This window comes from Bubalus kerabau, chromosome 17 (assembly GCF_029407905.1).
Source record: "Bubalus kerabau isolate K-KA32 ecotype Philippines breed swamp buffalo chromosome 17, PCC_UOA_SB_1v2, whole genome shotgun sequence".
In the NCBI taxonomy this organism is placed as follows: domain Eukaryota; kingdom Metazoa; phylum Chordata; class Mammalia; order Artiodactyla; family Bovidae; genus Bubalus; species Bubalus kerabau.
The window spans coordinates 25,569,136-25,589,711 of NC_073640.1; the positions used below are offsets into that span (position 1 = coordinate 25,569,136).

A 20,576-nucleotide genomic window follows, 5' to 3' on the forward strand; every position below is an offset into this window, starting at 1 on the left:
ATGCAGTTATATAACTAATACTGCTGTTGCTGAGTCGCTCAGTCGGGTCTGACTCCTTGAAACCCTATGGACTGTAGCCCTCCAGGCTCCTCTGCCAACAGGCCCTTTCCAGGCAAGAATACTGGAGTGGGTTGCCATTTCCTCCTCCAGGGGATCTTCCCAAGTCAGGGACTGAACCAGCATTTCCTGTGTGTCCTGCTTAGCAGGCAGATTCTTTACCACTGAGCTACCTGGGAAGCCCCTTATAACTAATACATGTGCTTATTCTGTCTTCCTTCAGTAGAATAGTTAGCTCCATGAGACCTGGAACTTTGTCTAGTTCATTACTGTATCTCTAGATCCTTGTGAAGTGAACATCACTCAGTCGTGTCCAACTCTTGCGACCCCATGGACTGTAGCCCACCAGGCTCTTCTGTCCATGGAATTTTCCAGGCAAGAACACTGGAGTGGGTTGCCATTTCCTACTCCACTAGATCCTTGTACCTAGTAAATATTTGTTGAATGAATGAATGAACTCAGGCACACACACAGAGCACTAACCAAACCCCTTCTGCCCTAATCCTGTCTTGATCAGTAGGTCAGTAGGCAGGCACTTAGTAAGCTACACTGAGTTGTCACCCTTTTTTAAAACTAAAGTATAGTTGATTTACAATATTGTTTTAGTTTTAGGTGTACAGCAAAGTCATTCAGTTATATATACATATATGTGTGAGGATTCCCTGGTGGCTCGGTGATGAAGAATCTGCCTACCAATTCAGGAGACGTAGGAGACTTAGGTTCAGTCCCTGGGTTGGGAAGATCCCCTGGAGAAGGGAAAGACTACCCACTTGCCTGGAGAAACCCATAGACAGAGGAGCCTGGTGGCTACAGTCAGATATGACCGACTGACTAAACAAGAGCATATGTATATATCTATACTTTTTCATTCTTTACCATTATAGTTTATTGAGTTTTCCTCTTTTTGACCACTGAACCCAGGAGCATAGCTATTTATGTGCGTAAAAGCAATTTTAATTTCTAAACATTAGCTGCAGAAACATCATTCCGTTCCTAGGGGTATAAAACGCAGGTTTGCTTTGGCTTCAAGATGAGGACATTTCTGATGTCTTTGGAGTTTGGGGCCTTGTTCGCATAGCAATCCTGATGCTACAGCTGCTTGGACTTCTTGCCCTTCTACTGAAGAGCTCCACTGAAGTATAGTTTTATTCCTGTCATAAAACACCTGTAGGTGGCGGGAGCTGTTTATTATCTCTAGTCTTGAAATGGCAGCTTAGAGAATCCATGGGTTCTTGGGCTAGAGTAGAATAGTGTCCAGTGGAGTCTGTGATACACATGTGTTACCTCGAGGGAATGAGAATTTGCCGGCAAAAATAGTTTCTGAATCAGAGTAGCAGTGAGGGGTAGTACTTCCAATTCCACCAGTAGAAGTGAGGTTTCCTAGAAAAATGCTTAACTAGCAAATCACCTAAATTTCAGTCCCAGCTACATGACTTACCAGCCATGTGACTGACCTAGAGCAAGGCCTCCACGTCCATATCTCTCCAACTGGGCCAGCACCTTTATTTCCTATCCTAGTAGTGAGGGTCACTTGAGATAAGGTATGTGGAGGTAAACCATAGTATTTATATATAGGGACAGACTTCCCTGGTGATCCAGTGGTTGAGAATCCGCCTTCCAATGCAGGGGACACAGGTTTGAGTCTAAGATCCCACATGCCGTGTAGGCAGCTAAGCCCGCATGCCGCAACTACTGAGCCCAAGAGCTACAATTCAAGAGAAGTCCGCGTGCCGCAACGAAGGTCCTGTATGCTGCAACTAAGACCCGCCACCACCAAAAATAAATAAATAAAATAAATATCGTTAAATAGATTTTTATATCAAATCCCAATTTTTTTAAAGATGGGAAGAACCTTAGGGATTGTCTAACCCAGCCCTTCATTTTACAGATCTGAGTACCAGTGGCCAGAAAGCCAAGGTTTTGCCCATGATCTCAGGATAGGTTAGTGTAGAGCTGGGTCTTGAATTTCCAGACCAATATTTTTTCCTGCCCTCTCATCCTCCTTGTCCGTGGGTAATAAGATATTATCATTATTCCTCCTCTGATTGTGCCTTGTACTTTTACTGTCTTCATCATAAAATGGGTGCTCTCCCAGAGAGATGAGTTCATCGTTGTACACTTGGAAGTTCCCACGATGCAAGTTGCTTTCCATCATCTGTGCATCCCAACCCTATTTACTGTGGCTGCCCTTTCCTCCTCCAGGGTCTTTTCCCAACCTAGGAATCAAACCCGAATCTCTTGCATCTCCTGCATTAGCAGGTGGATTGTTTACCACTGAGCTGCCTGGGAAAGCCCATTTATTGTAGCTACAATGTGCCAAACTGTGCTTTAGGCTCGGAGGATATAGCAATGAGTAAAACAGAAATTCCTGCCTTCAGAGAGCTTACACACACACACACACACACACACACACACACACACACACGGTATCAAGTGTTGTGGAGCAAAAAATGGGGCAGGAAAAGAAGATGAGGAGTGGGGAGCACGGGGTTGGATACGGAGGAAGGGGAGAAGCTGCTGTCTTCCGTAGGGCAATCTAGGAAGGCCTTGACCATTGGATTATGTTTAATCAATGACCTGAAGGAACAGGGGAATGAGCCACATGGATATTTTAGGGAAAGTTTTCAAAGCTGAAGAAACAGCAGATTCAAATACCTGAGAGTGTTCTTTGCCTGTTCAAGGAAGAAGAAATAAGCCAGTGGGACTGGATCAAAGTGAATAATGGGACAAATGGAAGGAGAGACCAGGAGTAGGGGTGGGGAAGGGGTAGGTCATGTAGGGACTTGAGGACCATTGTAAGAATTTGACTTGGACTCCATTTTTGTTTTTTTTTTAATTCTTTATTGAATTTGTTTTGCTCCTGTCTTATATTTTATTTTTTGGGGTGTAATGCATGTGGGATCTTAGCTCCCCAGCCAAGAATAGAACCCGCACCCTCTGCATTGGAAGGCCAAATCTTTAACCGCTGGACCACCAGGAAGCACCAGGACCCAGCTCTTAAATGGGTGCAGAGCATAGATTCATCAAAAGACTGGGATGTGTATGTGTTAGTCACTCAGGCATGTCCGACACTTTGTGACCCCATGGACTCTAGCCCGCCGGGCTCCCCGGTCCATGGGATATCCTTGATCAATTGGCACTCTGTTTCAGCCCACCATTTTCTCACTCCACATTTGGACAGCCTTCCCCTGCCCACTGTTGGTTTGGGGCTCCACCGAGTTTTCTGTGTGAGTGCTCTCGACCTATTAACGAATATTCTTGAAAGAGAGAAGAGGAACAAAGGCCCAGTTAGCCTCACGTTCGGCATAAGGTTAAAGTAAACTTGGGAGATGCTTCTCGGCCTCCAAAAACCAATTAAGCAGGTTACTCGCAAGTATTTCTAAGAACAGCAGCCCAGTGGAAAGAGACTGACAGGTGAGCAGATGGGAGAACCATCAACTCAAATTTATTTCACAGCTTACAACTCAAATGAGCATTCCAGAGTCAGAACAGTTGGCCTTTTGTGCTGTAAGCCATTGTCCTTTGCTTTGCTCATCTCTCAAGAGTATGAGCGGGTTATGTGGCAGTGGCCGTCTGTCTGTCGGTCTTTGACTTTGCAGGGAAAAATCCTTTGTAGGAAATAAGCTCTTGATGTAAACCAGATTCCTCTGTAATGTCTGCTTCTTCCATGGGTTTTGAAGTTTCTAGATCCTGAAAATCAACAGCTTTGACCCCTTAGCTTTCATTTTCATAACTATATTCATTATCTCTGTGACGGCTATTATCTGATTCTAAGTAAATGGAACTTAACCGAATAGTCAAAAAGCAAAAATCTTCAGGTTTGCAAGAAGAAACATTTTTTAAAAAATGTTACAGTGCATCTGAAAATCACAGCTGTCTTGAATTTCTGATCGTAAGTTATTCTGGGAGCTTTCTGAAGTTTGAGACTGTCCCATGCAAACTTTACTTAAGTTTCAGGCAACGGGGGAAGTCGTGAAATTTGGAAAGGGTTATCTTTTGTCAATCATGGCCTTTTGTGGGGTACGGTGCTGACAGAGGATGGAGGAGAGACCATATTCTATGGCTGAAAGGAGGGCTTGATACTACCCTGTGGGGATTTTGTTCCAGTAATTGCATCAAATCAGACCTTCTGCCATGTTGCAGGTATAGCATTAATATCACTCATTAAGTCATAGGGCTGTATGCTTTCCCTCCCAATGGCAGAATCACTGGCAGAATATATTTTCTTCCAAAGTGTTTGTTTTCATTGTTGCCCTTTAAAAATAATGAGTTCATTCTATTCCCTTGCAAGGAAAGTTACTCTAGACTGCTTTGAAATTGTATATCTTTTGTTGAGCACAGTTCTGCAGTGGTTCCATAGCTTTGTGTGCTGGGGAACCCAACCCGGCCTCTCTTAAAACTCCTAACCAAGCTGCCTCAGACCTGATTCATATAATCGTCCAGCCGATTTGACCTGTATATTGTTACCCTCAGCCAGGTAGAAGTCATGCCAGTTTCAGATGACCCTATCATGTGACCAGAGATCAAAGGTCAGCAGCTCCTAAACGTTCAGCTGTCAAGGTAGCCCATTCATCACTCTCATTATGTAACTGACAAGCCGACAAATGAAGCTGGGGATAAAATTGTTTTCTACCCTCCGCCTCCTGGGCTTACACCCCAGTGGTGGGCCAAGCAGTCTCACATATTAAGTGGTTCCACAAGCCTGCCGGAGTCCCTGGAGTAAGGGGAAGGAGTCCAGGAGGCCTGTTCTCTGTGTTGGACCCTGAGAAGTCACCAGTTGCCTGCTTAGGGGGCCAAGCTTCAGGTCTACAGGAACCAATGCTAAGTCTGGTATCCTCTGAAATGGAGATGAATTTAATGTGAGTTGCCTATGGACCCAAAGAAACCCTTGTGTCCCCTCCCCACCCCACATATGCCCTTCAGCATTTTTGTGGTCCTTTGTGGCAGGTTAAGATGGTGTGTGTTTTTGCAGACTGGCGCAGTCTGAAGAGTCGCATGCAGAAATTCACATGAACAGGACCTTCCTCTGGGGAGTCTAGCTTGGGGCCAGGTGCCTTCAGGAAACTTTTTAAAACCAGGATCTAAAATGATTCTTTTGATGTCTATATTTCGGAATATTACAAAGAGCTGGAGATTAGGAATCAGACAATTTTGCTAAATCCCGACTCTGTCCTTTCTTGAGCTGTGAAATCTTGGACAAGTTAGTTAATCTTCTGTACCTCCACTTCTGTTCTAGGACATGCATTTAATGAAAAGACTTATACAGTGTCTGGGCTTCCCTGGTAGCTCAGATGGTAAAGAATCTGCCTGCAGTGTTGGAGATGTGGGTTCGATCCCTGGGTCAGGAAGATCCTCTGAAGAAGGGAATGGCTACCTGCTCCAGTATTCTGGCCTGGAGAATTCCATGGACTGTAGAGTCCATGGGGTCGCAAAGAGTCGGACACGACTGAGCGACTCTCACTTTCACTTTTCACGGTGCCTGATGCTTAGTGTATATGATTGTGTGTGTGTGTGTTAGTTGCTCAGTCATGTCCGACTCTTTGCCGTTCCCTTCTCCAGGCGATCTTCCCGACCCAGGGATCGAACCCACATCTCCCACACTGCAGGCAGATTCTTTACCATCTGAGCCACCAGGGAAGCCCAGTGTATATGATTGGCTATGTTTAATGTTTCTATTACTATTATTACTATTCCTTTGTTCTGAGAGGAGATGTCATCAGGGAAGCAGGGGCATGAAATATAAATTCTTTATAGGATCTCCCATAGCAACAGAACCTCTGAAAAAACTCGTAAGGGCAGAGGGGTAAGGAGATGGCAGGATTACACAGTATAGTCATGTGGGTTGGGAGGAAGCCCTAGAAGAGGCAGCAGCTTGTACTGTAGAAGGGAAAAGCATGTGCCATCCTCCTGGGCCCTGAAAGAAAGAACAGAGATGCCTTTAAGGCCTATTAAATGGCTCAGTAAGCCATTCCATTGCCAAAAAGCATCCCTGATTCTTATACCAGCAAGAGGTCTTGGGACCTTGCCTTTTCCTCTCCTGACCTCTTCGAGGTACTATCTGAGCACCATATCCCTCACCCCAGTGCTGCTCTTCTTTGGTAGAACCTTTGCCACAGGTCACAGGGGCTCTTTCAGTGATCCAGAGTGGGACGAAGCCCAGGTTCCGTACACCAGGTGGACCGGAAACCCTGGTCAAAGGAAATTTCTTTTTGGATCCCAAGTTGGAACTCTTGACACCCTGCTATTTATGGTTACTGGGCTACATAATATATTAATATTATATTTCAGAGAAATTATAGGTAATATTGGTTTTGAGGCGAAGAATTAGGAACTATGAGAACCACTGTTTACATAGAAAATGTTGAGTTCCAAACAAATGTGGAAAACACAGCTGTTAATATTTACAGCAGCTGGGCTTTGCTTGGGTTATTCCCGTCCCCTCCCAATGAGAGAACAGTATAGGATCAGAGTTGTTGTTTACTCACTAGGTCATGTCCGACTCTTCGAAACCCCATGGACTGTAGCCCACCAGGCTCCATCCATGGGATTCTCCAGGCAAGAATACTGGAGTGGGTTGCCATTTCCTTCTCCAGGGGATCTTCCTGCTGCTGCTGCTAAGTCACTTCAGTCGTGTCTGTGTGACTCCATAGAGGGCAGCCCACCGGGCTCCCCTGTCCCTGGGATTCTCACCCAAGGATTGAACCCGCATCTTCCACGTTGCAGGCGGATTCTTTACCACTGAGCCACTAAGGAAGCCCACACGTAAAGTACTACTTGTCTTTAAACACTGGAATTACTCTGCCTGGTGAGATGTTTCTATTCTACTGGGCCTGGGGAGACTAAGAACAGAGAGCATTCAAGGTCCCGGATTGATCTGAGCTCCATCCAAAGCATAGAAGCCATTGAAGAAATTATTACTCCTTTACATTGTTATTTCCCACTTTTTGCACGCTGGTCCTGGCAGTTGGGTTTTTGCAGGTTAAATGTATTAATCGATTTGATGTGACACGTCAGGATTTTCTACTTGAGTGAAGCCTCTTAAACTTTGGTGCTGGTTGACACTGTTTGAAGGAATGAATATGTTCTGATGTGACCAATATCCTAAAAAAGCCTTCTGTTTGATGTGAATCAGAAGGACGGTCAACTCTTCAGCATGAATGAAAATTCCAGAAAAAAACTCGGACTTGGAGAAGAGTGTACTTTTTTTAGTCCTTGGGTATTTTCTGATGATGCTGTGAGTCTAAATTGTTCTAGTCTTTAGAAGTGTGATGTCTTTCACACTAGCTTTTTTTTTTGTTAATGCTTTCTTTTTAACGGCTACATTACATTTCATTGTCTGGATACACATAGTTTATTCATTTTTTTCCCCACACATTTTAAAGCGTTACAGGCCTCCCAGCCAATGTTGCCTGAGCTGTATTTTAAAAATAGAACTTGTATCACATTGGAAAGGGCTGTTATTGTTGTTTAGTCGCTAAGTCGTGTCCAACTCTTTTGCAACCCCATGGACTGTATGTAGCCTGCTAGGCTCCTCTGTCCATGGCATTTGCCAGGCAAGTATACTGGAGTGGGTTGCCATTTCATTATCCAGGGGATCTTCCCAACGCAGGGATCAAACCTGTGTCTCCTTCTTGGCAGGCAGATTCTTTGCTGCTGAGCCACCTGGGAAGTTGAAGCGGACTATGGATGTGTAATTCAACATTTGTGCAGTAGTCTACATATTTTAAAGGACTTTTATGTACATTGTTTAATTTTTATCTTCACCTAGTCCAGTGAAGCAGGGGCACATAGACTTCACACAGCAGTTGAGGAAACTAAGAGGTCAAGAAATTTTTCTCAGGGTCACCCCAGGAATACAGTTGACCCTTGAATAGATTTGAACTAAGAAGATTCCCTGATACATGGATTTTTAATAAATAAATATACAGTCAGATCTCTGTATCTGGATACATAACCTGAGGATACGGAGGGCCAGCTGAAAGGGATATGAGCATCCATGGATTTTGGTACCCAAGCAGGAGATTCTGGAATCAATTCCCCAAAAATACTGGGGGATGACTCTATATACCTGGGGATGACTGTCTATACCTGCGGATAACTGTATAATTAGAAGTAGTTTAGGCTTTTAAAAGATAAAGGAGTGGGACTTTCCTGGCGGCCCAGTGGTAAAGACTTCACACTCCCACCGCAGGGGGCATGCGTTCGATTCCTGTTTGGGGAACTAAGATCCCACATGCCACAAAGCACAGCCAAAAGAAAAGAAAGCTCTGTCAGAAGATGAAGGTGTATCTTTTACATCTACAGACAAAAGATACTTATGCTCTGAGAACCTCAAAGTCATTGGAATGAAGAGAAGAAAGTTTTATCAGTTCATTTGCTGTAATTATTTTGTAGAAACATGATGAAAACATTTTGCTCCTTTCGTTCCCCTGAAATGGTTTGGAATCTCCTGAATACCTGAATTTGGCAGGAATAGCCAAGGAATCAGGGGATAGGGCCCATTTTGGTCCAAATGGGAATCCATGAGAAAGATGGAACATGGTAGAAAGGGTAGCCTACCAAATGTCCAGGGTCTGCCCATCCCCCGCTCTCCCACCTGCCACTGAATTAACCTTGCGTGAGGCAGCTCTCTTGTGAAACATGGTTCAAATGCCAACCTCTTCCTCTCTCAGGTTATTGTGAAATCAGTGCTGCGTGTTAAGATTCTTCAGGATGCTCAAACAACATGCAGAATGTACTTACTTTATCAGGAGTTACTCTCTTCTTTCACATTAAAGAATTCTCTCTTAGGAGTTTGTTTTCCTTGTCTCCTCAAGGCCTGTGCTTGGTAATATTTAATCCATCAAGTTCTAGTTTCTGGTACTTCTTTTTTTTTTTTTTTTTTTTAATGCTTGCTTTATCCCAGTCCATCTTTTAGCAGGAACCATTTCTCCCGAAATCTTGTCATTTCATCAAGCATACTTAATGGAAATGTTACCTGTCCTTCTTTATTTGTCGCAAAATTTAAGGATGAGGAGGAAGACCGTACATGTTTTCTTAAAATCAATGGCCAGCACATTACTGTAAAACCTATTGATTAAAAACACAAAGTATAATGTTAGTCATTTAGTCTGTGAAGTGATGCAATAAGGGAAGAAATTTATCCTCTGACTCTTGCATTAACCTTTTATTGACTGCTTGCATACCCATAATTAACACACACTTTAGCTAAAGTGGTTAATTTCAGCATGGCGACCAGTGCTCCCTAATGTAGCTGCCGTCCTGATGATCCAGATGGAAGTGTAGCCCTGGGGGAAATCAGCGAGCAGTGGGGCCCTGCATGAGTTACACCTGTGGGCGGGGATGAGGAGGGGACCTCTGGACAGTCGGCTCACAGACCAGCCAACGGGACACCTTTCAGCTGCTTCCTGTTACGTCACTAGGTCATTCAGGGAGAACCCTTCCTCAGTAGCAGGAGTTTTGAGGGTGGCTTATAGAGTCCTTTGAATTGAAATACTGTGATTTTCGGAGGGAGAGAGATGAAGTATATGTCATTTGCCTCTGCTCCCCTGGCAATGCTCCATAAAAGGAGCAGGGTTTTGTAAGTGAAAGTGAAAGCCACCAAGGCTTCCCTGGTGGCTCAGATGGTAAAGAATCTGCCTGCAGTGCAGGAGACCCAGGTCGGGAAAATCCCCTGGAGAAGGAAATGGCAACCCACTCCAGTATTCTTGCCTGAAAAATCCCTTAGATGGAGGATCCTGGTGGGCTACAGTCCACGGGGTCACAAAGAGTCGGACACAACTGAGCGACATCACTTTCTTTTCTAAGTAGATCTAAGTTTATTTGTTAATCCAGAGCATTCAAAAGAGGATTTTTTTTCTTAAGGATGGGAGTAGAGAGTACAAGGTGGAAAAGGGAAACTGTAACTTTCTTACTGTTGAGCTGAGTTTTTTGCTGTTTAGCTTGAGTTTCTTACTATGTAGCTTCTCTCCTCTGTCTGTAAGAAAAGAAAGTGAAGTCGCTCAGTGGTGTCTGACTCTTTGCGACCCCATGGACTGTAGCCTACCAGGCTCCTCCGTCCATGGGATTTTCAAGGCAAGAGTACTGGACTGGGTTGCCATTTCCTTCTCCAGGGGATCTTCCCAATCCAGGGATTGAACCCGGGTCTCCTGAGTTGTAGGCAGACGCTTTTACTCTCTGAGCCACCAGGGAAGGCATGTCTGTAAGAGATGGAACCAATTCCACTCAAACCACATGGCCAAGCGTAGGGACGGGACAAATTCCCCGTAGGAAAATTAGAATCTTCTTTGTGGCAAAGATGGGAATAGACACCAGACAGCCAATGTCCACTACTGTCAGGATTCCTAAATCATTGCTTAAGAGAACTCAGGGCCCCTTGATTTTGCGAGAACCACAGAGTATGCACGCTGAGAAACCATCCAACTTCGTTTCCTGGAAATGCCAAGTCAGCCTGAAACAGCTGCCACTGAAGTAGTCCAACGACAGTGCCTATTAAGAATTCTGGGTCTTCAGGAGCAACCGCTAAGTCTTTTCTGCTTCTGAGTAGTTTAGCCTGTCACTGGAGAGTTGCAGCAGCTTGCATACATAAGCCTTGGCATCCTGGAATGTCACATTGTGCTAGGATTCAGCCTCAGGCTTCATCTGATTCAAGCCAGAAAGACTTGCTCTGGCTCTCCAGTTTTCCCCACAAAGAGCCGATCCAGAGGCCACCCCACTCAGTTCGTTGAAGGGAGGGGACGGTCAGAGGAGCAACAGGCAGCCCCCTCGTTGGCATCTCCTGTCGTCACTGGAAACATCAGTTCTCTACTGGCAGGAGAAGTAACAATAGTGACGATTCAGTTCAGTTCAGTCGCTCAGTCGTGTCTGACTCTTTGCGACCCCATGAATCGCAGCACCCCAGGCCTCCCCTAGTATTTAGTAATAATGTGCCAGGCGGTATGCTAAGTACTTCACATGTGTTAATCCCTATAACTTCCACAACAAGCCCATACGTAAGGTACTGTCATTGTTCTCATCATTATTCTCACGTGACAAGTGAGAAGCTGAGGTTTGGTGAGTTTAGGATACTCAAGATGTCAGGCCCCAGGGAAGCGGCAGTGCCCTGTGTCCAGAGGACACCTTCACCACTGTGCTTCCCTGTCTTAGGATGGGAGAGAGACTGAATGGTGGTTTCAGCAGGGGCTTCCCTGGGAGCTCAGCTGGTAAAGAATCCACCCGCAATGCAGGAGACCCGGTTCGATCCTCCAGGAAGATGCCCTGGAGAAGGGATAGGCTACCAGCTCCAGTACCAGCTCCAGTATTCTTGGGCTTCCCTGATGGCTCAGACGGTAAAGAATCCACCTGAAATGGGGGAGACGTGGGTTCAATCCCTGGGTCGGAAAGATCACCTGGAGGAGGACATGGCAACCCACTCCAGTATTCTTGCCTGGAGGATCCCCATGGACAGAGGAGCCTGACGGGCTACAGTCCATGGGATCACAAAGAGTCAGATGCAACTGAGCGACTAAGCATAGTACAAGAAAATATGCCTTCAGGTCATTCTCAAGCCTTTCTTTTTCTGTTCTGGTATCTGGCATGGTGTTGAAGCGGACGGTATGATTTGAGTCAGGGCTGACTGTCCTTTCTTGTAGGTGGATACATGACCTCAACAGCACGCCCTCTGCAGAGCCCAGTCATGATCACTGACAAACTGGCAAGGAGTGCTGAGCATTAAAGGAAGAGTTATGTTTTTGTTTTGCAGCTTGCAAACTCTTAGTGTGGCATGTGGAATCTAGTTCCCTGACCAAGGGTCGAACTCAGGTCCCCTGCATGAAGAGCATGGAGTCTGAGCCACTGGACCAGGGAAGTCCCTAAAGGAAGCTCTTTAAAGTGCTCTTGAGGGGACTTCCCTGGTGGTCCAGTGGCTCAGACTCTGCACTCCCAGTGCGCAGGATGCAGGTTTGTTCTCTGGTCGGGGAGCTAAGATCCCACGTGCCGCGGAGCAACTAAACCCTAATTAATGAACTCTAAACTGCTGGAGCCCGTGGGCCACAACTAGAGGGTCCTTGCCCTGCAGTGAAATATCCCACATGACGCAGTGAAGATCTTGAGTGCCGCAACCAAGACCCAACACAGCCAAATAAATGAATATTAAAAAAAGTGATCTTGAAAGATCTGGATTAAGGCCCTAAAGAGCCCCAGCAAGGGGTTCTGCCTCTAGTCCAGAGGGAGGCAGTGGGTATACACAGCTCCTAGCCTCTCAGGGCCAGCATGAGAAGGAGGTAGTCCCCACGTCAGTCAGCCCTTCCATCAGAAGAACAATAGTAGGAAATCAGAGCCACTTCACCCAGAAGAAAACTGGATGGGCTTCCGACATGTGCAATACAGTGTCAGCAAACTTCTGCAGCAGGTGTTCATATTTCCAATACTTTCTCAAAATGAGGGGGCCAAACCCATTTGACAGGTGAAAAAGCATCTCTATTGACTTTGGACAAACCTTACGCCAGCCGAGGTGGATCAGCACTTATCATAGCCCTTTAATCTGCCAACCAGGATAATGTGTGCAGAGATCATTTCCCTGCCGTCAGATGGAAGTGCTCAATTTGGAATAACTCTCCCTCTCTGGTAAATTGAGCCTTACTCTCTGATTCCGAGGCCGAGAGACAGCACAATTTAAAAAGCTTTGCAGAGTTCCTTTGTAATTAGTCGCAGCTTCCCTTGAATATTAATTTCTCCCCCATCCCTTTCATGTGATTTAGAGACTATATCTCTAGAACTGAAGTGAGCGGCAGCGTCTCAAACACCTATTATTATTAAGTAGTCTGTAGAACGCGCCTCTGTTCTTCGGTGCTGTGTGGGCTTATCAGTGCAAACAGTTTAATATTTATGCTAAGAGGATTGTCAAAAGCAGCTTCTGTTGCTTTAATTCTTGTTTTAAATAAATAATGAGAACATTTAAACACATTACTCTTCTTGGGGCCCTGAGGTCAGCTAATCTTATTATTTATGAAGTGATGTGCTACATAATAGTACTTAGTGCATGTTAACAGACGCTATTATCAGGGCCCGATGCGGAGAGCCGAAGATATATTGGAATGTTCTGTGTAATGTACGACGGATTGAGTGCACAGAATGCCGGTGGAGCAATTAACCACCCGAGAAAATAGGTGTAAAGTTGAAGTATGTTTTCCCATGGGGATCCCCTCACCATTAATAATTCCCCAGAGGAGAAGATGTCTTTTAGTTAGGAGCCTTCTCGACCATCAAGGCTTGGAAATAGGGTCGGGATGGTCCATTCTTTGATCTCTTCATAGTTAGTCCTACACGGAAGGCACATGATGGATGGGTAGGACCACTTTTTTAATTGATTTACAGGATAAGGCCGAGAAGGTGAGGGTGGCGTGGGAGAGGACCAGGCAACTCTCCCAGATGTACTCAAGAGTAATTCTTTTTGGGGGCACGCACTGTCCCCGCCATGTGCTCCAAGAGAACAGAGAAATTGTTCGTTTCTTATTGCAATCTGTGTTTTCTTCTCTCTGATCCTCATTTCTCGGATACATAAAGCCAAAGCCACCGAGTTTTCCCTGATCAATTTCCAGTAAGCTGGTCTCTTGGAGAGGTAGCTGCCTGCCAAGGTGTGACAATGTGGCCCCAACTTTTTTCCTCCGAGGCTATAATTTAGTTGCATATGATAATTAATTTCTCTACTATTGATGAATAATCCATTTAATAAAAACCGTGATTTAAGTGTTTTCCTTAGGGAGTCACTCTTGCTAGCCTCTTAATTTAATTTTGTGGAAGTTTTCCCCACCTATTCATCAGTGGAAATGATTATTAACCTCTATTTGCATATATCCTTATAAATCGGTCTCTCCTTGGAGTGCCTTTTTCCGAGCACAGCAAGCTGGGACACTTGTAAATCTCCAGGATCTCCGAAGTCAATCCCAGTCTGTAATATTGTTTAATCTATTCTTGGATGTTTTAATGCAGTAAATTCAATTTAATCTTTCCCAGTAATCTAGTAATACATGGAAATCCCACAAACATTTAAATCTGATAATGGTTTAATCACATACTTTAAATAACAGTCGCGATAATGAAAAAATAATTCACCATTTTAAAGGCAGAGTAACTGAATTTCCCCCCATGATTGGCTTCTACAAAGCTCTTGAGAGATAATACAAATCTGGGAGTTGAAATAAAGAAGTTCCAGCCTCATCAAAAACAGTTCTTCCTTCTTATGAACACACCTGCTTTCTGCCTCCCAAACTCATTTTTCCTTCCTCCTCATCACCACCATCACAGTGGATTGCGAAGGTTGTGCCAAGTTGCCTGAGTATGGGTCTTGCAGTCCTTTCTTCCCAGGAATTAACTGCCTCTTCTTACTCTTCCAGGTGCCAGTCTCGAATTGCCCGAACTTTACCCGCTGATCAGAAGCCAGAATGCCGGCCGTACTGGGAAAAGGGTGATCCTTCGATGCCTCTGCCATTTGACCTCACAGAGATCGTTTCTGAACTCAGAGGTCTGCTTCTGGAAACCAGGCCCTAGAGGCAGAGCACAGTCCTCAGGTGGAGGAGGAAAGGCTATTTTCAGTTCTTCTTCTCCAGCCCTGTCATGGGCTTAGGCAAGGGCAGTATGGGGTAGACTTGGCCTTGAGATTGTAGAAAATGTTGAGATGTTAGAGAATGGCCTTGGAGATTGTTTCCAGTTGGGAACAATTAGGGAGTGGAACCCATGAAGATTAAAATGTTTGAAAATGACACAGTGTTATAGTGATTTGGTATTAAATTAAAAATACCCCCAAAATATAATACCCCCCGCAAAACAAAACAAAACAAAACTATTCCCCACTTGGATTTTTAATGCAAGCCATTCCACTCCTGAGGCCTGGGGAGTGACCAGGGTGAGCCCGGCCTTTGGCAGAACCTAACCTACTTTGCTCTTTCCCAAGCCTTTGCAGAGTCCCTACAGGGGATCTCTCCAGTTATGGAGGAGAAGACCGAATTTAGAGACGTTTAGCCCATTTTCTCAACACACCTTTCAGAGTCTCTGTGGTCCAGTATGGTAGCCACTAGGTAGATGGGGCTTCTACCATTTAAATTCCATTTTAATTGTAATTAAAAATTCAGTTCTTCAGTTGCATGAGCCACATTTCAAGTGCTTAGTAGCCCAGGTGTGGCTAGAGACTACTGTATTGGACATAGAGCGTTTTCATCTTGGTAGAAAGCCCTCCTAGATGATACTTCTGTCAAAAGTTTGAGAGCGAGAGAGTCAGTCTTCCAGTTCTCTGTAGCTGCTCTCCCCACCTGCAAAGTAAATGAGAAGAGCAATGCCTCGTTGGAAAGTAGCCTCTTTCCCTTCTCTAAGGCAGCCAAGGTTGTGAGCCCTGTACTCTGCACACAGGAAGAGAGCAGTGTTGAAGATTAAAATAAAACTGACATCCTGTCTTTAGGAAGTTCCCCTGATCTAATGAAAGAGACAAAACTCTATTTACATTGCTTCTTGGGTTTAACCAACACACTACATATTTGTTTTCCTTTAATTCCCCCATCCACACATAATGGCTAGAATTGAGGCTTGAAGAACCCTAGTGCCCCATCCTGATGATGCTGGAGCACCAGAGAGATGAGAAAGAGGTTAGAACTTGAGCTTTGGTTTTCGAGTGCCTAGATGCAAATGCCCACTGGCTTGTGATCTTTGACGTGTGACTGTGCCTCGGTTTCCTCATCTGTATAATGGGGATACTACAGGCACACCGATTCCCAAGGTGAAGATGAAATGAAATAATCTAGTTACGGATTTAGAACAATCTCTGGTACGTAGTTAAACACGCAGCAAATATTAGTAAAATATTATATATCAGTAAGCTGACCTGCTGTAGGCATCTGCCCCTCCCTTCCTCAATCTTGGTGCCAGTTTGTCTCATGATGCCATGAACCCACCTCTCGCTTTCGGGCCTGGCTCTCACCCTATGGTGGCCCCAGAAATCACAAGACTAGTCAGCCCCTCTCCCCAGTCTGTCGCCTTCTCTTGTCATCTGCAGTATTCGGGAAGCCGAGGAGCTTTTTCACCCATTCAGAGGTACCCTGAGAACTAAACTCTCCCGCCATCAGAATCTCACCGGTTCAAGGTTTGGGCTCATTTCTATGGAGTTAACCTCAGAGAGATCACATCACACAAGGCAGATGGGGTTTCACCATCTTGAGACTCTCAAATCTTAGATGAGTTCCCTGATGCCCTTAAGCCTCAGTCTCCTCATCAGTAAAAGATGAAGTGCTCCCTCTTACAGTTGCGGGAAAGATGAAATGAAATCATGAAGGCAGGGTGTGCAGGGCAGCCTTGGGACCAAATCGCCTCCTGTTTTATTTCACCCCCTAGAATGTTTGTTCCCTGTCATAGTTCATGAGGAGCCAGTATTCAAAAATGGAAGATTTCATAACATAAAGATGTGTGTGTCCTTTTTAAAATTCAGAGCACCCAGCAGCCTCCATCCTGACATGGCAGAGAGCTAGGTAGCATCCTCTTAGGTGGGGCCTGAACCCTCCGTGGCCCCCGTCGCTCCCAGTTACCATTTATTGTGAATCTGACCATCTTTACCCCTTCACATCAGCACCTGCTTGCTTGCACCCGTAGAGTAGAAATAAATAATAACGTTGCGTGCTTACCCCCATATATGTGTATTACTATCCAGCTATTGTTGTGGACTGCTTGTACTAATATGCCATGTACATCATAAAACATGCATAAACAATAAAAATTTGAAAGGATGAGATAAGAAACCAAGAGAGTGCCTGCTCTGTTTCTCCTCTCACAGGGGCAGGTAAGCATGCTTCCTGGGCCCAGCGGGGGCGGGGCGGGGGGGGTAGGGTAGCAAGTGAAGAGTGTGCTCAGGGTCTTTCAGGTGGGGAAACAGCCAGTGTTGGAGAAACCACTTCCGGCTGCTGCTAAGTCGCTTCAGTCGTGTCCGACTCTGTGCAACCCCATAGACGGCAGCCCGCCAGGCTCCACCGTCCCTGGGATTCTCCAGGCGAGAGTATTGGAGTGAGTTGCCATTGCCTTCTCCAAAGCACTTCCAGGAGTGAATCCAAAAGGTGAGATCATGTTTTCTCAGAAGAAGTGGTGGCTTTCAATGAGCTTGAGCTCAGTGTGTTTGAGGATTACCTATGCTTGTCTCGGAGAGGGGTAGGGTAGGTTTCAGACAGGTAGAAGGGGGAAGGGCAAGAGATGATTAAAAAAAGGGGCGGCTGGGGACACTAAGCTGACAATCAACTCAGTTCCTGCTTCTCCCCCTTGAACTATTGAAGGACTTTTCTGGGGACATGGGCCATGTGGGTAGTGGGGGCGGGGAGGAAGCTTTGCCCTGGTTCCACCTTTAGTCAGTGGTCGTTACTGCTACCTGTAAGGCTTCCCCATCCCCCGGTCCCAGCTATCATCAGAAAGTTATCTGAAGAGTTAGGTACCTTTCTGCTAAGATGCTACTGACTTTCCCCTCCCACAGATGTTTCTTGACCACCTTCTGCACCTCAGGGGCGTGGTGAACCCTGGACATCCAAGGAGGTCCCTGCCTTCCAAGGGCTCCTGTGTACCGACCCCCATGCAGGAGCGGGGGATGTGGTGACCCCAGTAGGAACTTAACTCTATAGTGGGGAAACAGTCAGCCTGCAAATAAACAACACCATGGTTTCCAATCATTTTCAATACCAGGATGGAAACCCATAAGGCAAGGGGACAGAGCATAGCTGGGGACTGAGGAAGGGTGACTTGGTTTAGGAAGTCCAGGAAAGGGGGTGATGGGGGAAGAGCTTCCCAGGAAAGGGAACAGCAGGTACAAAGGCCCCGAGGCTGGAAGGTGCTTAGAGTGGGAAGATCAGGGAAGAAAAAGGACCACAATGGCTGAAGCAAAGAAACAAGGCCAAGGAGGGAAGGAGATGCAGGTGGGGCGGAGGCGGGACCAGCGTTTGAATGTGATTCTCAAGTGCCCAAGAAACACGGAAGGCTCTATGCAGGAGGGTGGGGGTCATTGGTGTGAGAGTCTCACGCTTCCAGATCATTGCCTGGTTGCTCTCTGGATTCCGAAGGGTCTCAGTCCGAAGGCACGGCTTTCTAACCAGGAATTTCCCGATTCCTGGGGCCAGGTGGAGAAGATGTCCTGCCAGCTCCTCCAAGAGCATGAGGTGGCACCCCATCCTCCTGTTGCTTCACTTCCAGCAGCGCCCACAACTTTGTGTCCACCCCGCCCCCCTCTTTCACAGGCAGCCTCTGCTCGGGGAGTTCACTCGAGAGGTGGTGGGCGGTGGTCGTGGCATGGCTTGTGACACAATTTTAGTAATAAGCTTCCAAATCCATCACTAACCAAACCGAGGTGTGCTAGAAATAAGATTCCATCACCCTATTAAATGGACACACCACATTCAGTAGTTTTTTGGTGTATATTTCGAGGGAAAGTATTTTGGAAAGCAACATTTTTTTTTTCTTCCCTGATCTAGTTAAGGCTGATTTTTACCACTGGGCAAATTGCATACATTTGGATCTATGCCACGCTAAATACTGTTTATTTTGGAGATCTGTCAGAGGCAAGCCCATGAAAGACGGGGCAGGGGGTGGGGGTTCTTATTTGAAAAGGCAATTCTCATCCAAACAGATTGAGAAGGACCGAGGAGCAGTGCGGATTAAAATGCGCTGAAGTGGTAATGCCGTTTATCCAGTTTGCCTTTGTTACTTTGTGATTAAATGGTATTTTTAATTAAGTTTCATTGGGAGCCATAGGTATGGCAGTGGTGAAATCAATTTGACAACCGTAAAGGGGGAGGAAGGCCCAGGAGTGTTGTAATGATTGTGACTGCAGGGAGAGCCGGGCAGCTCTGAGAGGCTGGGGTGAGGACGGGGAGAAGCAGGGGAGGGGGAGGAAGGAGCCGGGCAGCTCTGAGAGGCTGGGTGAGGACGGGGAGAAGCAGGGGAGGGGGAGGAAGGAGCAGGCAGCCAGGGATGACTTCCTGCACGATGCCCAGGGCTCCCGTGGCTGCTGCTGCATCTGGGGGGCTGGTTGTAGGGATTATCGGGAAAAGGGGTACACATGGCTCTCTCAATTACCCAAGTCCCACCCCCAGACCCTGTGCTGTAGCCTCACCCCAGCCTTACTCCTGAACAGGGCTGACCCACCAATCTTCAGCCCATCCCCTTCCTTTCTCCCCATAACCTGTCAAGGCAATACAGTCTATTAACATTATCCAGATTGTTGTGCAATCACGGTCGTGTCCAACTCTTTGCAACCCCATGGACTGTAGCCCGCCAGGCTCCTCTGTCCATGGGATTCTCCAGGCGAGAATACTGAAGTAGGTTGCCATGCCCTCCTCCAGGGGATCTTCCCAACCCAAGGATCAAACCCATGTCTCTTGAGTCTCTTGCATTGGCAGGCAGGTTCTTTACCACTTTGCACCTGGGAAGCCTATTATCTAGGTATCAAATGTGATGGTAACATATCGTTCTGGAACTAAGTAGGAGATACAGCGTGAACCATTGGGGTGACAGGACAGCCCAACCAGCTAGGCGTTATAAAAACAAAGACTGGATCACAGAGAGCCCCCAGATCCTCTTCCCATGATTGCACACCAGTCCTCTCGACACCCCTGCTCTGTATCCGGTTACCATGGATCAGATTTTCAGAATCTTCTGATTCCTGGATGTCAGGAGAGTCTTTTGGTTGCAGAGTCCTGATTCTGTGTGTATTCCTAAGGCTAGCCTCCCTTTCAAACCTTTGTTTTCTTATCTGCAAAATGGGAACAATTGTAGTATATCTACCACCTGAGGTTGTTGTGAAGATTAAGATGTTGATGTGCACACAGCATGCCTCCGGCCCTGGCTGGGTCTTCAGTGACATGCCAGCTCTAATAATTATGATCCCAGTTTCTTGTGATAACAGGTGTAGCTTCATGACTGGGGCAAATCCCTTGACCTCCCTGTTATCCAGTCTTTGTTTCTATAACGCCTAGTTGTTTAAACCATCCTGCCACCATAGTGGTTCACACTAGTCTCCTACTTAGTATCAGAACAATACGTTACCATCCCATTCTATCCCAATTTCCTCTCCCAGCTTCCACTTTTTTTTTTTTTTCCTCTCGGCAGATGGTGTGGACCTTTTTATAAATGAGATGCTCTGAAAAATGATTCCCTCGTACTCCCCATTACTACAACGGGATTAGGTCACCCCCTTGCAATTTTAGATCTGCTTTAAAAATTCTCACCATCACCTTTTAATGGATGATCTGTGTTCAACAATTGTTTATTGACTCTGAATGTCTAAGTACCAGGGTCTGTCTCTTGCCAGGGAAGGAAGCATTAATTAACTCCCAGCATTAGATTCAGTGATTCTTTTCCAATGATGCAGTTCGTGACTTTTGCTTGCATTTTCTTTTCATCAGTCCTGAAAGAATTGAGGTAAAATAGTTTCGCTGCACATGTGTGTCAAGCTAAATGGATAACAGCAGATACAGATCTGTTTGCCTGTCTGCACTTGCCTTTAGACAAAATTCATCAATTTTACA

General features: G+C 45.9%; 1 protein-coding gene and 1 long non-coding RNA gene across 4 annotated transcripts in view; both read left to right on the plus strand.

Annotated features, from left to right (window-relative positions):
* The window catches only part of FTO (FTO alpha-ketoglutarate dependent dioxygenase), a 422,823-nt gene extending 406,011 nt beyond the window's left edge, over positions 1–16,812 (plus strand). For 2 of the 3 annotated variants that reach the window (XM_055553633.1, XM_055553636.1), the window contains one exon: positions 14,430–16,812. In XM_055553633.1, coding sequence (XP_055409608.1) covers positions 14,430–14,583 — 154 coding nt within the window. In that variant the 3' untranslated portion in view covers positions 14,584–16,812. The remainder of the gene's footprint in view (positions 1–14,429) is intronic. The other variant, XR_008704362.1, reaches the window with a different exon arrangement.
* Positions 16,813–18,171: 1,359 nt separating this feature from the next.
* On the plus strand, positions 18,172–20,240 carry LOC129632193 (uncharacterized). Its single transcript, XR_008704402.1, has 3 exons — positions 18,172–18,209; positions 18,677–18,722; positions 20,158–20,240. It is a non-coding gene; the product is annotated as an uncharacterized LOC129632193 (long non-coding RNA).
* Positions 20,241–20,576: the final 336 nt, after the last annotated feature.